Source organism: Centrocercus urophasianus, unplaced genomic scaffold (assembly GCF_019232065.1).
Source record: "Centrocercus urophasianus isolate 14NV4802_14NV808 unplaced genomic scaffold, USGS_Curo_1.0 seq_10, whole genome shotgun sequence".
NCBI lineage: Eukaryota > Metazoa > Chordata > Aves > Galliformes > Phasianidae > Centrocercus > Centrocercus urophasianus.
This window is the reverse complement of record NW_024884142.1, coordinates 1,297,985-1,316,618: the sequence shown is the minus strand read 5'-3', so window position 1 is coordinate 1,316,618 and position 18,634 is coordinate 1,297,985. Positions and strand designations below refer to the sequence as shown.

General features: G+C 42.8%; 1 protein-coding gene across 2 annotated transcripts in view; it reads left to right on the top strand.

The window, feature by feature from the left end:
• KLHL29 (kelch like family member 29) overlaps positions 1-18,634 on the top strand; it is a 403,260-nt gene that overhangs the window by 142,444 nt on the left and 242,182 nt on the right. For both annotated transcript variants that reach the window (XM_042829821.1, XM_042829815.1), the window contains exon 3: positions 13,595-13,900. In XM_042829821.1, coding sequence (XP_042685755.1) covers positions 13,640-13,900 — 261 coding nt within the window. In that variant the 5' untranslated portion in view covers positions 13,595-13,639. The remainder of the gene's footprint in view (positions 1-13,594; positions 13,901-18,634) is intronic.

Below are 18,634 nucleotides of genomic sequence, written 5' to 3'. Positions count from 1 at the left end.
AAAATAAGGGAGCAGCAAGTGATTCTTTTTTGTTAATACGTTTTATATTGCTATCGAGGACGTTTGAGTAAACTGAGCTTCCAGTTTGTAGAAGAGCATATGTCTTCTTCCTTCTTTCTCTGCCGATGTTCTTTGCTAAATGAAGTTTATATTATTATTGTTATTATTTATTTGTTTATTTTAGTTTCTCATGCAGTGACTGACTGGTAGCAGGAGCACAACTGCTTAGTAAAATTAGTCCCACTGGAAGGTAATTCAGATGCTGCATCTCTTCTCCTTACTCCTCCTTCCTCTGCTCTTTCTGCCTGTTTTAATGATTTCATTTTAAGGAAAACGACCTGAGGCACAGCGGAGGAAAAAAAAAATAAAAGCCACAACAGCAAAAAAAAATCAGCTGGACTTATTCTTTGGCAAATTCATGGAACAGAAGTGAGGCCAGATGCTTGCTATACAGGCATTTGGCTTGTATATAAGATTCTCGCTACACGACTGCATATAGAGTTTTTGACAGCTTTGGCTGAACGGAAATGAATGATTGCTACTCAGGATAAAATGCAAACATTTTGGCCAGTGCTTGCAAGTGGGAGCTTTACGGTTACGTTCTAAACTAGGTTCTTGGTATTCTTAAGTCCATATTTAAGTACGTGGATGCTTACCAAGCATGATTTGATTTCTCTCTGTGATTTTTCAAGGTTTTACATCACCTAATGCATCTTGAGAGGGATTTTGTGAGTGGTTCATGCTTTTGAGAAATGAGCTGATTCTTATTTTATCGTGTTAGTTCTAAAGCAGCTAATTAAAAGCTTCAGACCTCTGACCTAGAAAAGGTAGGTTGCTGATTTACTGCATTCAACAAACAGTCTCGTCCAACAGCTGGGAAGATAAAACAAGGATTCGCTGGTGACAATTTTAAGCGAGAAGCAAGAAAAGGTGGTGGAAGAAGTGATAAGAGGAATAGCTTTTAAGAGGCACAGGAGCAAGCTGAGAGGAAGTTGGCTTTGATGCTGGATGTGCTATTAGTTCCTTAGGATGGTGGCAATGTCCCTCTGATTCTCAAAAGTGTCTGCCTTTCAAAACAAAAGAAAAATTGTAAGTAATTGTAAGAAGCGATACTTCTTCTGTTGAACCAACCAAGAATGAAATCGATCCATTTTATGAAGCATGGTTATGCCATACAGAGGTGATGAGCTGTGGTGGCATACAGACAGATAACATGGGCTCTGGTTACATTCTGTGACATCCTACAGGAAGAGAACATAGAGATTGGAAATCTCCTAGTGTCTGTCAGGTGAGCTAGAAGAAAAGACCAATATTTCAGGGGTAAGGAGTTTGTGGTACTCACTGCTGTCGATGGTGTACCCATGTCACTGAACTAGCAAATGTCTCCAAGAAATGTGGCAAGAAAATGTATCCACTAAGTCCTTCAGGACCTCTAAAAAATTATATTTGTCTCCTTAAATGAAGAGTGAGGAAACTTTTGGGGGTACATGCATGGAGGTTAGCAACCATCCCATGTTTAGGGCACTTGAAATTGGAAAAACAGTAGTTCATCCCATTTGTGCAGGCTTCACATACAGCCTTACTGCAGCATCAGGATAACTGCACTCTCCCACTTCAGACAACAATATGAGCAAATCATGTTAAAACCTCTAAGACGTTTAGACGCACGATGATATGGATTGTGCTAGTCTGTGTTCAGTGGATTTAATGTTTCTTGTTTGTTTCGGAGGCATTTTGCTTCTAATAAGCTCTTTTTATAGACCAGATGCTTAGTGGCTGTTGCATGCTGCAGTGTACATGTGGTCTTCGTTTGGGGGAGTGATAAACAGAATGTGGCAGAAAACGCTGCATGGTCAGAGGGCATCAGTCCTGAAAGAGAAAATATATTGTTTCTCCTGTTGCTTGCTGAAGCTTTTAAATGTGAACAGTGGCATGGATGGGACAACCCAAAAATATTCTATAAGAGGTAAAAAATACAGTTACTTAAGTTTTGAAGGAAAACAGGTGATCCTGAGAGATTTTGCTGTAAAATGTGATGTATTTAACCCTTTCCTTGGCAAGAGCCTTTCTCCTCTAATAATAGTGACTGATTGATCAGCCTTCCCCAAGGGCTGGAAAATTGAGAATGGCAGTAAATCAAAGGGAATTTCTCTTGCCTTGTCCAAATGTAATCGGCAGACCTAGTCCACCCCTCTCTGAAACCGGCCCCAAAAGACCCCAGATCTTAATTAAATTTTGTGAAATTTAATTGGTGACATTTGGCAACACTGACAGTAACTTATTCTATATTTCTGCTTTATTAACTATGAAGGCTTGAGCAAGATTAGGTATGTCAGGTGCTGGCAGCCACTCCATGCATTTTGAGGAGGTGGTGGATTTCCCCAGAAGAAACCCAGTCGTGTCCCTGGCCTCCTTCCTCTACCTCTCAGTTTTGAAGCGTGGTCAATTGGTGATGCCCAGCCATGCCCAGCCATTCTCTGCGCAGGGACTCTCAGTCCCAGCTGCCGACTTCACTGTGTGAACCTTCCTGCACAACTCCCCGCCAACTGACTGTAAACGTAGCAGCTTTTGGCATTTGGTTTTCTTTTGTTTGCTTTTCTTGCTAATGAGATAATTTAATTAGGGGAGTCAATGTTTGGGGCAGTGTTTTGTAAGCAGAAGTGTTACAGAGGGACATGATTTTTTTTTTTTCCCCACTCTGCCTGTTTTTATTTAGCAAAGCAGCAACAGCTACCCAGGACCCCATAGAGACATCTGAGAAAGTTATTGGGCCTTTGTGTAAAGTTCCGGTGGATTTTCATTTAGGAAACTGCCATGCAGAATTCCAGTTGTGTTGCTGCAGAAGGACACTGCAAAGCCCAAGAATCTGTCGCAAATGGCAGCTGCGATTGATTTTGGGGAATAGAAAGGGTTGAGTTGTGCTCTGAGCTTTTAGCCCTGGGGGTGTACCTGATCAAGTGAGAGAGCTTACAGCTGAAAACTGAGAGAGAGAGGAATAGAGTTAGGGATATTCAAGTTACCTACATACCCTAAACCATTTTATATCAATTTATAATTGGCAGCAGCTGTATCTGAGGATATGGAACGAGGCCTCTGAAAATAGTCCAAGACGTTTGACTGATAGGTGGCTTCCCCAGAAGGTAACCCTTGGGCCTGCTGTAAACCCTGCACCTTTTTGTGCGCGTCCAAATTTGACACACTCAAGGGTTTGCGATGGCTTTGTTCTTCATCTTCTGTTCTAGCAGGGTGAACCTCAGGACCTCAGATGCCTCTGGACAGCTGCAGATTTTTCTCATCCCGCCAATGCTTGTGATCCGTAAATTGCATCAGGGTGTGTTACCTACTCCACTTGTTGTGAAGGAGCTGGCATTGGAAAGCAAAGAATGAAGCATAGGAAATGATTTATCTTATATAAATTTCCACATGAAATTTCTCAGAAGCTTAATAATAAAACATGCAGATTTCTTAATACCTCTTCATTAGGAAGACTGTATTCTCCTACCCTTGGGAGAAAGACACCAAGCCAGTAAGGTAGGGTATCACTCTCAGTGTCACTGTATTTGTTTACAACTGAGTAGTCAAGTTTATCTTTTCGTATCCAAACTATGTAAAACTATCCATGTTCATCTTAAATACTCAAGAGCATGCAACTTTTTCTGCAATACTTTGTGGCAGAGAAGGAAAGAACTTACATACGTGCCCTACATAGTGAACTCTGTCCTGGGAAGACAGTGTTTCAGCTCTGATTATTTTTTTTTAATGTGTCCCAAAGCATGGCCTCCTCTAGCATATATTTGGGAAAATTCAATCCTATGTAAAACCCTACATAATCTCCTAAATCTCATGCTCCTTTATCACTTACAGGGTTAAGATTTTTTTTCTTCTTCTCCTTCCTTTTTTTTTTTTAAAGATCTGATTGTAGCAAGGCAGCTCAAGTCTCTGTCTTGTCTCGGATTTTACAAGAGCTTTACAACTGTTTACAAGACTAAATCAGGGGTTTACAAAAGTAGACCTCGCTTGATAATAAAGTTGTTTCCTTGCCCCTCAAATATTTCTGGGTCTTATCTTTCTACACAGCTGCTTGTGGTTCAGCTTTACAGAATCTCTTGATTGGATTCCTACTGCCTCAGTCTAACAAAGAAGTCTTTCAGTGAAGTTACCCAAATGGAAAAAAAGAGGTTAAGTAAAAAATGTGAAAATGGATTAGTCAGATCCATGTAGACTTCTAACAATAATTCCGTATATGTCTAAGAAAGTCTTTGTAGGTTATAAATAATGCAGCTCAAATTAAACATTTTGTTTGTCATGCTTCTGAAGTGAGGACTGGCTCCTGTAGCTGCCAGATCTACTAATTTATTACTGGTTAATATGTCCACTGCTTCATTTGGAAGATTTTTTTTTTTTAAGATGCATTTATTTGTGTTTAATGCATGTGCATGTATGACTTTGCAATTAAATGATATCCAGAATTTGTGGTAATGCTCACACATTCCAATGTGGTTTTGGTGCTGTAGATATAAATGAACATCCTTAGTCCCTCTGCCTCGGGAAGGGGTTGTTGTGTTGGTGTGCACTGATAAAACTGCATCCAGTAGCATTTCGCCTGCAGCGTCTATCTGAAATCATTTGAGATTAGATACTTAGACATCTTCTGTATCACTTACAGTTCTTCGTGCTAGATCTCATTACAGCAAATCTCTCTCTTCTTCTTCATCTTTTTTTTGTGTGTGAATCTCATAAAATACTTACGCTTTGCATGCACTTAACTGCTTTTTAAGCTCCCTAACAACCCATTTTACCCGTGCTTCCGTTCATCCAGTCTGAAAACATGGAAGGCTGTTTAGCTGCTTATTTTAACATTTCAAACTCTTTTCTTCCATTTCCCTAATGGCTGTGAACCTACTTCCACTGTGCTGTCTCCCAACTTCTCTTGCAGATCGTATTTCTCTTAATGTTATTACAGAAAAGGTAAATTTAGAAACAGATGCTTACCCGGGAAAAATTTAAATTAAAAGGTTGACCTTTATTTTTGAAATCACTTAATGTAGTTGACTAATAGTCTAAGAAATCTGATTCTCTGGCTTCAGATTGGCTGAAAGCCTGTTTTTCCTTGTATTTATATCTGTGAGGACAGGCATTTTAAGGAGACCTTGACCAGATAAGCATGGAGAGCAGGGAAAAAGCTGCTCTAAGGCTCAAGCTGGACTGTCATTTAGTGGAATATGAATAGGAAATGCTTTTCTTTTTTTTTTTTTTTCCTGCAGAACAGTGAGTGCTTTGGGCTTGGGGGAAGAAGGGCTGTGTTTAAATGTACTGAGCATAAAATGAAATGTTAATCACTTAGGTTTAATAAATCTGCAGCAATGATCTGTTTGAACCTGGTAAGAGGCCTGTAGTTAGCACGCTGCTATCTCAAATGCCTCTGGTCTTTTTCTTGCCTCTGTGTATGTGAGTGGAAGCTGTGGAAACAAGGAACAAATGAGCTAGCAGAAGAGATGTGGTGAAAAATGAATACCAGCACAGAGGTGGTTTTCAATTAAGAAGGCAGGAGGGTTTCCTAATTGCCAAAGGGGTAAGTCTGAGGTAAATTTGGAGCTTGGATGCAGTCATAGATGTTGGTGGCCCACATTTTAGACCCGAAGATGCTCACGTTCTGCAAGAAAAAAAAGTCTCAGATGCTACTGTTGAGTAAGCTGTTTATGTGAGAAGTTTCGGGAGCTCTTGGTCTTCACCAGCCAGGATGCTCCCAAATACACTTTTCCTCAAGAGGGGGTGGTTAAAGTGGTTGCTTTTTATGGCATCTCTCACTTGCTGCATTGTATTTTGGCTGTGGAGGGCTAAGATGGACACCTAGGAGAGTCAGGTTCCTCAGAAGAGCAGTCAGTATTGTTGCGTTACTCCCTTCCTTTCTTCCCTATTCAACCATGCCGAGCCCATCTAGCTGTGGAAGTAAATATGGAAGAAAGGCCAGGTTCCTATGCAGTCCTCTTGTCAGTCTGCACAGAACTTTGCACAGTCGTTCTCTGAAGCCAGGAAGGTCCTCTGTGCTTGGCATGGCTCTTGCAGTGCCTCCACGGCTGCGGTGCTCTTCAGGGACCAAGGCAGGCATTTTGTTTGCTTCGCCACATCACTAAATCTCCTTTTAGGTATCTCATGGGATTTTTATTTTCCTCTGGTTGCGCAGTCTCTCTTCTGTAGCGTACAACCTTTTTATACAGCTCTCCCTTAATGCCAGTTTGCTCTTTTTGCTTTGTATTTATCAGCTCATCCTGTATCAGCTATGGGTTTCTCTCTCTTCTCCTTCTCTGGCAAGGGTGCTTTTTCCCCCTCCAAGAAAAATCTTGTTCCTTTTGGCTGCGCAATGAAATCCTTTGATTCTATGTGACAAGCAGGAACACACGTTTCCTTTCTAGTCAAGATTAAAGACACCCAGCTACTTCGGTGATTACATCCTAGTAGAGTGTGGGGGAAGGCCTGTCTCATTGACTTCACCATCTTCACAAGATGGTATGTCAGCTGAATTAGCTTTACAGAGTGATTTTCAGCAGTGGCAGCCTGCAATAGCCCTCCTCTTGGACTTCTATTCTGAGATACACATATCCTACGTTCTTATATTGCTCAGTTTGTCTACACTGTGGTTTTATGGCTCCGATGGAGGATGGACATATCTGAGATAGATTTAGCTTATCTTCTCAAGAGCTGGCTTCTAGGCATGGTGGCAGGAAGTTTCATTCTAGCTGAAAAATCAGCTCCAAAACAGAGGTTGATGGATTATACTTATAGCTAAGGCTTAGCTGGGGTAGCAAATTTGCTGTGGACAGTACTGGGTGTTTCCCAAGTCTGAGAAACAAGGTGAAAACCTTCTTTCTCTTCCTTTGTGTGGTGTTCAGAGGGATCTAACGCTATTTGAAGGGCTTAGAAAAGGATGTGTGCATGCATAGAAATGTTGAGAAAAACATTCTTTTAACAGGGAAAATCAATGAATTATTTGTAGGTATTGATATTGGCATTTGTAAGCATTACAGTCTTTCTGCCCTTGTTGTCCATGGTGGAAAAGTGGTGGGGTGGTGGGGTTTTCGGTTTATTCTTAAGAAAAATCCTAAAGAAATCCATGTCTGGAAAATTCTACTCTAAAACTGGATATGAACCTGCATCAGGGGAGGGACAGGCTGTGTGACCAGGAAAAGGTTCTTCAACAGAGTGGTGGGCATGGGACAGGACAGTGAGCACAGCCCCAAGCTGCTGGATCTCGAGGAGCATTGGGACAACATTCTCAGACATAGGGTTTGGATTTTGGAATTGCTAACAAGTGAGTTGGGGTGAAAACACTTGTATGTGTTTGGTTAGCAACTGCTGTCCTTGCTGTTCGTGTTGGTTTGTGCTGGCCTCCTTCACTGCTGTTTCCCAAGAAGATTTGTGCTGTCCTGTGTCAACTTCTCTGCAGAGGAATGTGATGATTAGGCTTTGCGCAGAACACAGTTTGTTGGCGAAGTTTTTCTTACGAGTACTAAAGATGTTTGAAGCGTTATTATGATGATGATTATCATCCTTGACAAAGATAGCCCAGACAAAGCATAAACACTGGATCCGAAAATACATTTAAAGAAAAGCCAGCCTGTTCACAAACCATTTCTTACCTCACCCAGCAGCTATTTATGAGAACATTTTATATTGTTTCTAATTTGAAGCAATTAATACCTAGCACTGGCACTTGAATCCCCGTTTATTAGATAGCTATCCCCTCCAGTATTCCTGCGTGTCTTCTTGCTGTCAAGTATCTTTGCACCCAGCCAAAAATGACACGCTTGAAGCAAGCAGTGTATATTTAATGCAGTGCATTTTCAACCCTCGCTTTTATTTTTTATTGGAAACATAATAAAATAGAGTAGCTGGACAAAGAGGAGAACTTGCTTGTGAAGAGGTTGGTAGGTTTTAAGTAAACTTCTTAATGCATGGCTTAGTCACCAGCTTTTTTCCTGCTTGTTATTGACGTAATTGCCTGTCAGTCTCATCTGATAGTAGAATTGCTGGGGGCATGGTGTCTTGGATCGTGTGGCAAAAACTGCTAGCTATTGACTTATGTGCATGTGTGCGCTGCTCTCCGCTGAATTAAATGTCAGATATACTCAAGTGTGTGGGTGGGTGGGGGCTATGTGATTTGGTTCTCTCTCATTGCTTTGTCAAGGAGTACACTAACACAGCTAATGGAGATCCTAAAGCTCAGAAGGAGAAGGGCATTCAATTGACAGCCACCTTCCAAACCGTCAAAAAAGATAGCTTCATACAGAGAGGGAAAATGTGCAGTTTTAAGAAGAAACTTTTCCAGAGGCAAGGAATAATAAAGGGTGTTTTCAGATAGAATTTTTCACCTTTAAAGACACTGTCTTCAAGTAGTACCAGTATGTGGAGTATTGGTTTTGTGGTCAACATCTATAGCCCTACTGTGTGGTTTCCACCACGTGCTAAAGGTGCTCACTGCTCAGAGGACCACAACCATTCATAGAATGGCCATTCATAGAGTCTTATCACAGAATCACAGAATGAATGGTCAGGGTTGGAAGGGAACTCAAGAATCTCCAGCCACCCTGCCACATGCAGGGCCACCAACCTCCCCATTTAATACTAGATCAGGCTGCCCAGGGCTCCATCCAACCTGGCCTTGAATACCTCCAGGGATGGGGCATCCACAGCCTCTCTAGGCAGCTGTTCCAGCACCTCACCACTCTCATAGTAAAGAACTTCCCCCTGACATCCAACCTAAATCTCCCCTCCCTTAATTTAAAACCATTTCCCCTTGTCCTGCTGTTATCTACCGTTGCAAAGAGTCGATTACCCTCCTGTTTGTAGGCTCCCTTTAGGTACTGCCAGGCTGCAATGAGGTCACCCCGCAGCCTTCTTTTCTCCAGGCTGAAAAAGCCCAGCTCTCTCAGCCTGTCTTTGTAGGGGAGGTGCTCCAGTCCCCCGATCATCTTTGTGGCTCTCCTTTGGACCCTCTCCAACAGCTCCCTGTCTTTCTTGTACTGGGAGCTCCAGACCTGGACGCAGTACTCCAGATGGGGCCTCACAAGAGCAGAGTAGATGGGGACAATCACCTCCCTGTCCCTGCTGGCCACCCCTCTTCTGATGGAGCACAGAATACCATTTGCTTTCCAAGCTGCAAGAGCACACTGCTGGCTCATGTTAAGCTTTTCATCCATCAAGACCCCCAGATCCTTCTCCACAGCGCTGCTCTCAAGAACCGCTCCTTCCAGTCTGTAGGGATGCCTGGGATTCCTCTGCCCAAGTACAAAACCTTGCACTTTGTGTTGTACCTCATCAGGTTCACCTGGGCCCACCTTTCTAGCCTGTTGAGGTCCCTCTGAATGGCATCCATTCCTCTCACCATGTTGACCGCACCACTCAGCTTGATGTCGTCAGCAAACTTGCTGAAGGTGCACTCGATTCAGTGGTCATTGATGAAGATATCAGTGGCATCCCAACACAGACCCTTGGGGGATGCCGCTCGTTACCAGCCTCCACCTGGACATGGAGCCATTGATGACCACCCTCTGTCTGCGGCCTTTCAACCAGTGTCTTATCCATCGAGTGGTCCACCCATCAAATCTACACCCCTCCAATTTGGAGATAAGGATGTGGAGGGGGACCATGTCAAAGGCTTTGCTCAAGTGGAGGTAAATGATGTCAGTCGCCTTTCCCTTGTCCACCAATGCCATCACTCCATCATAGAAGGCCACCAGATTGGTCAAGCATGACCTTCCTCTGGTGAAGCCATGCTGACTGTCACGGATGACACGCCCATTCCTCATGTGATCAAGCATGTCATCCAGGATGATCTGTTCCATGATCTTTCCAGGCACGGAGGTGAGACTCACTGGCCTGTAGTTCTCCAGGTCCTCCTTGCTCTCCTTCTTGTAAATAGGAGTGACGTGACCCTTCCTCCAGTCATCTGGGACCTCACCTGACAGCCACGACTTTTCAAATATGATGGGAAGTGGCTCGGCATCCACCTCAGCCAGCTCCTTCAGAACCCTGGGATGCACGCCATCCAGGCCCATAGGCTTGTACACATTCAGTCTCATGAGGCGGTCTCAGACCTCGTCTGCCCTTGCAGTGGGGGGGGATTTACCGCCGCAGTCCCCACCTAGAGGTTTAGGGATGCAGGGCTCAGGGACGTGAGAAGTACTGGAATCCTGGCCGCCAGTGAAGACCAAAGCAAAGAACTCATTCAGTACCTCAGCCTTCTCTTCATCCGTTGAAGCAAGTTCTCCTTTTACATTTACCAAAGGAGGTGCACTTGCTCTGGCCTGTCTCTTCTGGCCAATGTATCTGTAGAAAGTGTTCCTGTTGTTTTTTACATCCCTTGCCAAGTTCAGTACTGCCTGTGCCTTGGCTTTCCTGATCCTCATCTGCACATCCGAATGGCATCCCTGTATTCTTTCCAAGTGACACACCCTTGATTACAGAGCTTGTTTGCACCTTTCTTTGCTCTCAGAATGGCTAACAGGTCCTTGCCAATCCATGCCGGTTCCCTACCTCCTCTGCCTGCTTTCTTATTCAGAGGGACAGAGAGTTCTTGTGCTCTTAGAAAGGCACCCTTGAAGAGCAGCCAGCTCTCCTCAACATCTTTGTTTTTAAAGACAGCATCCCAGGGGATCTTGGCCAACAGTCCATCGAACAGCCTAGAGTTCACTTTTCCAAAGTTCAGGGTCTTGACACCACTCTTTGCCAGGCCCACATCCCTTGAGATCACAAACTCAACCAGGGCATGGTCACTGCAACCCAGGCTGCCTCCAACTTTAATGCCTTTAATGATCTCCTCTGCATTGGTGAGCAGCAGGTCCAGCAACGCTTCACCTCCGGTCAGTCTGTCCAACATCTGGACCAGAAAGTTATCATCAGTGCATTCCAGGAGCCTCCTGGACCTCTTGCAGCTCGCCGTGTGGTCTTTCCAACAGATATCCGGATGGTTGAAGACCCCCACCAGGATGAGAGCCCGTGAGCACGAAGCCTCCTGCATTTGAAACAAGAAAGCCTCATCAACAGTCTCCCCTTGGTCAGGTGGCTGTAGTATACCCCTATCACCAGCTGGCCTTTGTTAGACCCATCCCTAATTCTGACCCACAGGCTCTCAACCCATTCCTGACTGTTTCTCAGAGGAAGCTCCTCACAGTCTATCCACTCTTTGACATAGAAGGCAACTCCTCCACCCTTCCTACCTCCTCTATCCCTTCTAAAGAGCCGATACCCCCCAGTGGTGGTATTCCAGTTACAGGAATCATCCCACTCATCTGTGATAGCAACAAGGTCATAACTTTCCAAGCGCATCACGGTTTCCAACTTATCCTGCTTATTTCCCAGGCTGTGTGCATTGGTATAGAGGCACTTCAGCTGGGCTTTCTGTCTCACCACCCTTATAGAGGATCTGGGATCCCCTAGAACAGCAGCAACCCCAGCATACCCCAGCCCCAGTCCTTCCCTTTGTGCTCCACCGTTTTCGCCCATCAACTTTGGTACAAGCCCTGGAATGACCTGCTCAAGCCCAGCAGGCCTCGTTTTGTCCCCTTCCCCCTTCATACCTAGTTTAAAGACCTTTCAATGAGTCCCACCAGTTCTTTGGCCAAGATCCTCTTACCCCTCAGAGACAGGCTGCTTCCAGCTGCAGCCATCAAGCCAGGTGTCAAGTAAATTGCCCCGTGGTCAGGAAAAAAAAATAATTCCTGTGTTTGCACCAACTTCTAAGCTATTTATTGTTTTTTTGGATCCTCTCAGTATCATTCCTTGCTACTGAAGGTATAGAAGAAAAAACCACCTGCACACCTGCTCTATCAGCTATGTGCCCCAGTCCCCTGAAGTCTTTCATAGAATCGCAGAATGGCCTGGGTTGCAAAGGCCCACAGTGCTCATCCACTTCCAACCCCCTGCTGTGTGCAGGTCACCAACCACCAGACCAGGCTGCCCAGAGCCACATCCAGCCTGGCCTTGAATGCCTGCAGGGATGGGGCATCCACAGCCTCCTTGGGCAACCTGTTCCAGTGCCTCACCACCCTCTGGGTGAAACACTTCCTCCTAATATCTAAACCTAAACCTTCCCCGTCTCAGTTTAAAACCGTTGCAAGTTATTGTGAGATCTTTGTTGGAGGATTGTGATTGTGGTAGGGATTTTGTTTGTTTCTATTCTAACCACATTTATAGTATTGATTTTTTAACTCAGGAAGAATTTTCCTCCTCTCAAGCCAGTATCTCTCTGGTGAACCAGGTGAGCCTTTAATACACTGTATTTAGTCATAGCAGCTGGTTTAGTTTACCCTTTTTTTTCTTCTATCAGGTGAATAACTACTGAAATTGTTGGGCACACTGTTTTATATCACTTCTAAATAATATCTCTCTGAATTAGTTTGTTATCTTTTAAGTTTCTGGATGAGTTTTGTTTCAGCTTCCCTCCTCAGCCATTATTAGCAGATATTTCTACTGTCTATTTTTGTATTTAAGAATTTGTAAAGCAAAATCGCTTCAGCTGACCTGTTGTTATTATTACAAACAATTTATTGCATCGTGTGATGCAAATAAAATAAATCAGATGCTGCAGTGACCTAGATACTCATTATTTATTTATGGGAATAAATATATTTAGCATTTATTTATACTGTTCTTCAATCTCAAATGCTGCAGACTCTTGGTTACTCAGACCTCTGCTGGGAAAATAACATTATTGCCACCCATTTTGTAGGTTAGGAAACCTCACCAATGAGGCTTAAGTAAGTGCTGTAGGCTGTGTAAGATATAATTACTAGAACTAGGATTAGATGTTGGGAGTCTCAACTCCCTGTGTTGTGTGCAGACGTTGTTTCTGGCTGATAAAATCTGTGGATAACAAAGACCAAGGAGGTAAGGAATGATAAGGGCAGGATGATCACACAAAGTGATTTGGTCATTTGATTGTACATCTGATTGAGTACATTAAGTGTTTTAAATCTAGCCAAAAGCACAAGAGGAGATGGGAAATGTTGGCTTGCCTTGTCTCAGGTGTCCTTGGGGTGAAGTGTTCCTGCGAGAAGGTTTAGTGAAAAGGAAGGGAGGGAAGGGTACAAACTGATACTCAACTTTGAAAACAGAAAGGTGATGAGCAGCTTTACAGGTAGATTTTTCTGTCCGATCTTTACGAGTGACGCTTGGTCACACATCAGGCGCAGAAAAAAAATCATAGATCTGAAGGGTGTTGAGAAAACTACAGGATGGAGCTGTTGGAAACATTTTCCTGTTATCAAAACGTTTGAATGATTTTCTTCTAACTTCCGCTTTGTGTGCTGTTGCTTGTTATTCTGCTGGAGAGTTCAGGCAGATGGTGTTTCATCAGGTCTGAGGCATGGGTCTCTCCACCACATGCTTGTAGCTGTTCTAAATCTCTCTTTTCTGTTCTTGATTAACATTTACAACACCACCGCTCTCTTCCTCCTGATGTTCAGCTAGGAAGGGGAATGAAGCAGCGCTCCTCTGATGCAGAGGACGTACAGCAGGGATTTGCCCCAAGGACTGCAGGGTACAAGCGCTATGCTGGGGCCTCATCCCTTACATCCTTTTCTTTTCATTCCCTCAGGCAAGGTCTCGAGTTCCCCGTGAGCAGAAGTTGCCCTACATCGAGATGTCACGGCACCACAGCCGGTTTGAACGAGATTATCGGGCCGGGTGGGATCGTCGGGACTGGAGCTCCAACGGCAACCACGTCAGCAGCACCAACTGCAGCAGCGCTGCCAGCACCAACAGCAACAACCGCCCTGGGCTTCTGCCCCTGCCCATCGTCCCCTCCCGGCTCCCCACTCCAGCCACAGCTACTTGCACCACCGTCAGCAGCGATGTGATCACGAGCCTGGTGGCCAACTCGTCTCCAGCTTCGACTACCAAAGTAAGAACTCTGTATTTTTTATTCTGAGCGTGGTGTGTTTGAGGGAAAATTAGAGGTGGAACATCGTGTGTCCCTTTGCAAAATCTGTGTTTGCAGTGTAACACATACTTAAGCAGATTGTTCTTCCTCAAAGGCTTAGAGTTTCCCTGTTTCTGAGAGGCCCAGGGCTGAGCAGAGCAAACTCCCATTTTTCTTCTAGCACTGCCTACATTTGGGCTTTCCATTGCTTTTCCTGGTTCCCATTTTTGCTGCTTCTCTCTTCACCAAGGCAGGGCTGTGTTTGACAATAGGTGGATATTGTTTTCATGCTGAAGGAGCAGAAGAGGCGCAAAGGCCATAATTTTGGCTGAATGTTGGGTTTTCTTCTCTTTAATTGTTACTTTCCTATAAAGTTTTCATAGCCTTGTTAGTGGTGCACATTATAGTGCAACAGTAGGACTGTTACAGCCAGGCTCACTCACTCATACAAAACTGCAGGCTAAAAAGGAAGGAAATTTTAGACCAAATAATTGAAATCATTAGTAAACCATTGATTTTTTTTGTTCTAATGTATAATCAGGGGAAGGAACAACTTTTCCTTTAAAAAAAAAAAAATATATATATATATATATATATATATAAGAAATTAGTACTTTTAAATCTGCAAAGTACAAGTTATTATTCTGGTAGAAAGTTGGGGTTTCTTTATGCATGCAAATTCAAATAGAACAGCTGGGGAATACAAAACCCTGGCAAATTGTAAAGGTGACCACAGTGTTAGCAAAGTGAGCCAGAAGCACTGCTGGTTTTCTTTTTATGATATTTAAATTTTCTTTCAACTTGGTTTCATTTTAATAACTGCTAGTGCCAAATGCAGCAGACACAGACAGGGGGAAAGGAGACAATAAAGTTATTTAAAGCCAAGAGCAAGCTGAAATTTTACTGCAGTACCATTATTATATTGATTTTATTTTTTCACACTGTAGAAAAACAAGGTCAATGCTCTAAAAGAGAGTATTAGGCCAAAGTTTACGTTGTCTGTGGTTTTAAAAATTTTCCACAGTGTCTTCAGATTATTTTCATTTGAAAGAAGCCCATCAGATTCAGATCAAAACATATTCAGAGTTCTCCAGATGCTATCCACAGATAGATGCATTTCAATCGTGCTTTGTCTATAGAAGATTGAGGCAATTTTGGAGCCAAAGCAGTCATTTTATTTATCATGACCTCTGTTCCTGGGTCTGCATAGAGTCCAACTATTGTGTGAAGCTGATCAGCCCTTCTCCCAGATGTTCAAAACCGTTTTGAAGCACAGCAGTGCCAGTAAACCATGTGTTTATTGGGGGAGAGGAGGCAGGAACTGCAAGTTAAATGCCTTTTGATCATATGTTCAATGTGAACTGTTTTCTAAATTACCTTATTAGGCAATTTTGTGATTACTTTCATTAGTAAGAATGTTTTGGTATGAATAGATCAAAAGCAATAAACAGGCAAGAATGGAGGTAGCATGGGACACTTTTTGTTTAGAGAACTGTTAATCTGCTGTGTAATCTCCCATAAAATTAATGTGTAAAAATGCCTACAGTCTTTGCCCCAGCCTCTTCTGCCAAAAATCAGCTGCACGGTTCTAAAAATTCAAAAATGCACGTACTAAAGAAAAAACTTTGAAAGGGAAAGGAGGTAGGTAGGATCAACAGAGATGTAAGAGTATAGTGCATAGCAAGCTTCCAACTAATGATGTGGAACGGTGTCAGAAAAAAACATCAGGTGCTCATACATACTCATGTTCACCCTTCCTGACTCTGTCTCTCTCCCTCACACACAGCTGATTTACACTTGTGGTTAGCAGTGTCCCCAGCTAATGCCTTGCTCCTGTGAAATCCAGCTGATGGTTAACCATAAAAAATTAGGTCTGTATAATGAGGAAATTGCAAGTCAGAAGAGTGAAGCAGTTGCGTGGTTTATTTAAAAACAGGAATGTGCCAAGTTTTCTTGAGCTATGGAGAGCTCACAGTCTACTGTCTGCAGCCATTTTGGGAGTGTTTTTATGAGGTAGCAGCTCATGGAGGGCCAGTGGCAACTTAAACTGAACGTCTTAGTTTAATTTTGTGATCAGAAAGGGGATATTAAATTGCCTAGTTGTAACCTTCTGCAGTCTAAATCTTCTTCAGTGTTATGGCAATTGTCATTAGACTTAACAACGAGCTGGTGTCCACACAAGAGGTGACATGGTGAGTGAAATAAAGTAATCATGGTGTTTTGGAGCAAGAAGATTGAGAACATTGTTCTTTTCCTATAGTAGTCCAAGGATAAAGGCAGTGATGTGCCTCCAGGCTGAAGACAGAAAGGCCTCTTTGCTTCATCCATTTACCAGTTTTGACATTATTGTATCTTCCTGATCTGCTTTGAAGAGCACAATGAATGGAGGCTAACCCTTTGTTTTGTGTTCTTTCTATTTGATTATGCTCCCAGTTACAAGCTTGTTTCATTTATTTTATAAATCATGTATTCTGCCTTCAGATTCCTGGTCACTGGTTCCTCTAGTTTCCTGCAGCGTACCAGTTTTAGTAGCCTCCACAAGGACTGCGTATCTTTTTGTATCCCATCCAATTCCTCATTTGCCTTTGAAAATCTGGACACTAAAACCGTATGCAACATTTCAGCATCATACCATTCCTTTGTACAGAGATAAAAGTGCTCCCTTCCTCTGTTCTCATGTATACAGAGCTGATAATTGTTCCAGACTTTTTTTGCCAAGATGCTAGGAAAACACATAGCATTTTTCCTTTTGGATCCTTGTGCTGCTTCCAGAATAACTGCTTTCATGGGTATAGAATCAGACAATCATCACAGAATCACAGAATTACAGTCATAGTATGGTTATATGTTCGTAGGCTCATATGACAGTCATATAGTTCAATCATATGATACAGTCATACATTTATAGGAATACGGTCGTAGAATCATACCATAGAGTCATAGAACTTAGATTGGAAGGGACCTTAAAAATCATACAGTCCCAAGTCCTCTGATATGGAACAGGGTTGGCACCCACCAGAGGAAGCTTCCCAGAGCCAACTTGGCCTTGAGCACCTCCAGAGATGAGCCATTCACAGCTTCTCTGGGCAGTGCCCCCACCAATCTCTGAGTATTTCTAGCCTAAATGTAAACCTCCCCTCTTTCATATTTAAACCATTTCTCCTAGTCCTATCACTGTCTGTCCATGTAAAAAGTCAGTCTTCCTCCTGTTTATACGCTCCCTTCAAGTATTGGAAGGTTACAAGGAGGTCTCTCCAGAGCCTTCTCTTCTCCAAGCCGAATAAGCCCAGCTCCCTCAACCTCTCTCCCCAAGAGAGATTCTCAAGCCTTCTGTTATGTTAATGGCCCTTCTCTGGATGTGCTCCTCATCTTTCTCAGAATGGGCTGCCTTCCTTTTCCAACATGCATAGCTTTGCCATTTGTTGCATGAAAACTCGTCGTTTCATATGAAAGCCTTATTCTTCATGCTTCCCACTCCTTTAATATTTTTTTTATCCACAAATTTAGCCGTGCTTTGCACATTTGCTTCTGAATCTTGTTTGAAAAGTTGAATACCATTTAGCCTAATACCATTTCTTGTCTCATTTCCCATTGGCAGCTAATCTTTGAGGAAAAAAAGTCTGTTTACCAATTCTTAATTCATTGAACACCACTGTTGTGAAGTGCAAAGTCTTTAATCCAAAACGTTGCACAGTGCTAAGTCAGTAGTTATTAAAAATGAATCCACGTGCCACTGTTCTCCATTATATGTTATCAAGTTGAGTTATAATCTTGACAAGGACTGAAATGAAGTCATTTTGACAAGATCTCAGTCTTCTGATGTCCATATTGATAGGCTTTGGTGATATTCCTGTCCTTCAGCTCCTGATACTGAATCCTAAAATGACAAATTCAAAATGGAGAAAAAGCCTTGTTTTCTCTCTTGGTACTTGGCTGGACTGTGAAACTGCCTATACTGATGGTGGAATTGCTCACTGAATTTATCAATAAATAGTTATAAGGAGCACAAGACTACATAATCTGGCTGAACCATTTGGTCTTTAAATGATCATGGAAATGTATGTAAGATTAAAGGCTTCACCCTGAATTATGAGATATGAATGGAAAAAAGCATTGGAAAGGAGAGGAAAAGTTGCTCAAATGAACTATTGGAGAGGGGTGAGAACATCTTCAGTGGAAAGCTTAAGATACACAATGCCAGTGATGAGGGGGTTGGGCTTGGGCTCCATTTTTATGCTTCACAAAGAGCTTTTAACATCGTTCTGTGGAGGGCTTTGGAAGGATTTTATTACTAATTATTAATGTGTAGGAGAACTTTAGAACTAATTATACTTTGCAGACCTTTGAAATTTGTTCTCGAAGCGTACCTGTAATCTTCTTAGCACAGATGCTTTGGTACAAATCACACTTAGTGGATCTGCCACGTTTAAGTACTTACTGATGTTTGGTCTGAGTTATTTAAACAAAAAATGAAAAAAACCCAAAACACCTAACCCTGTAGTTTCCTAAGCTTTATTTTTTGCTGAACAAAATAATGGTGGTACTTTGTAACCCATTGGAGGCTGCCGGTAGGCGTAAGAAAATCTATTTAAATCTCTACAACGCATAAAAAATAATTTAATGCCTCACTTCCAGTACACCATCAGGGAAGCTGAGGCAGTAGGAGGTTCTGATCACTTTCTTCATTGGAGATCCTTCCTCGAGCCTGAAGTAGTC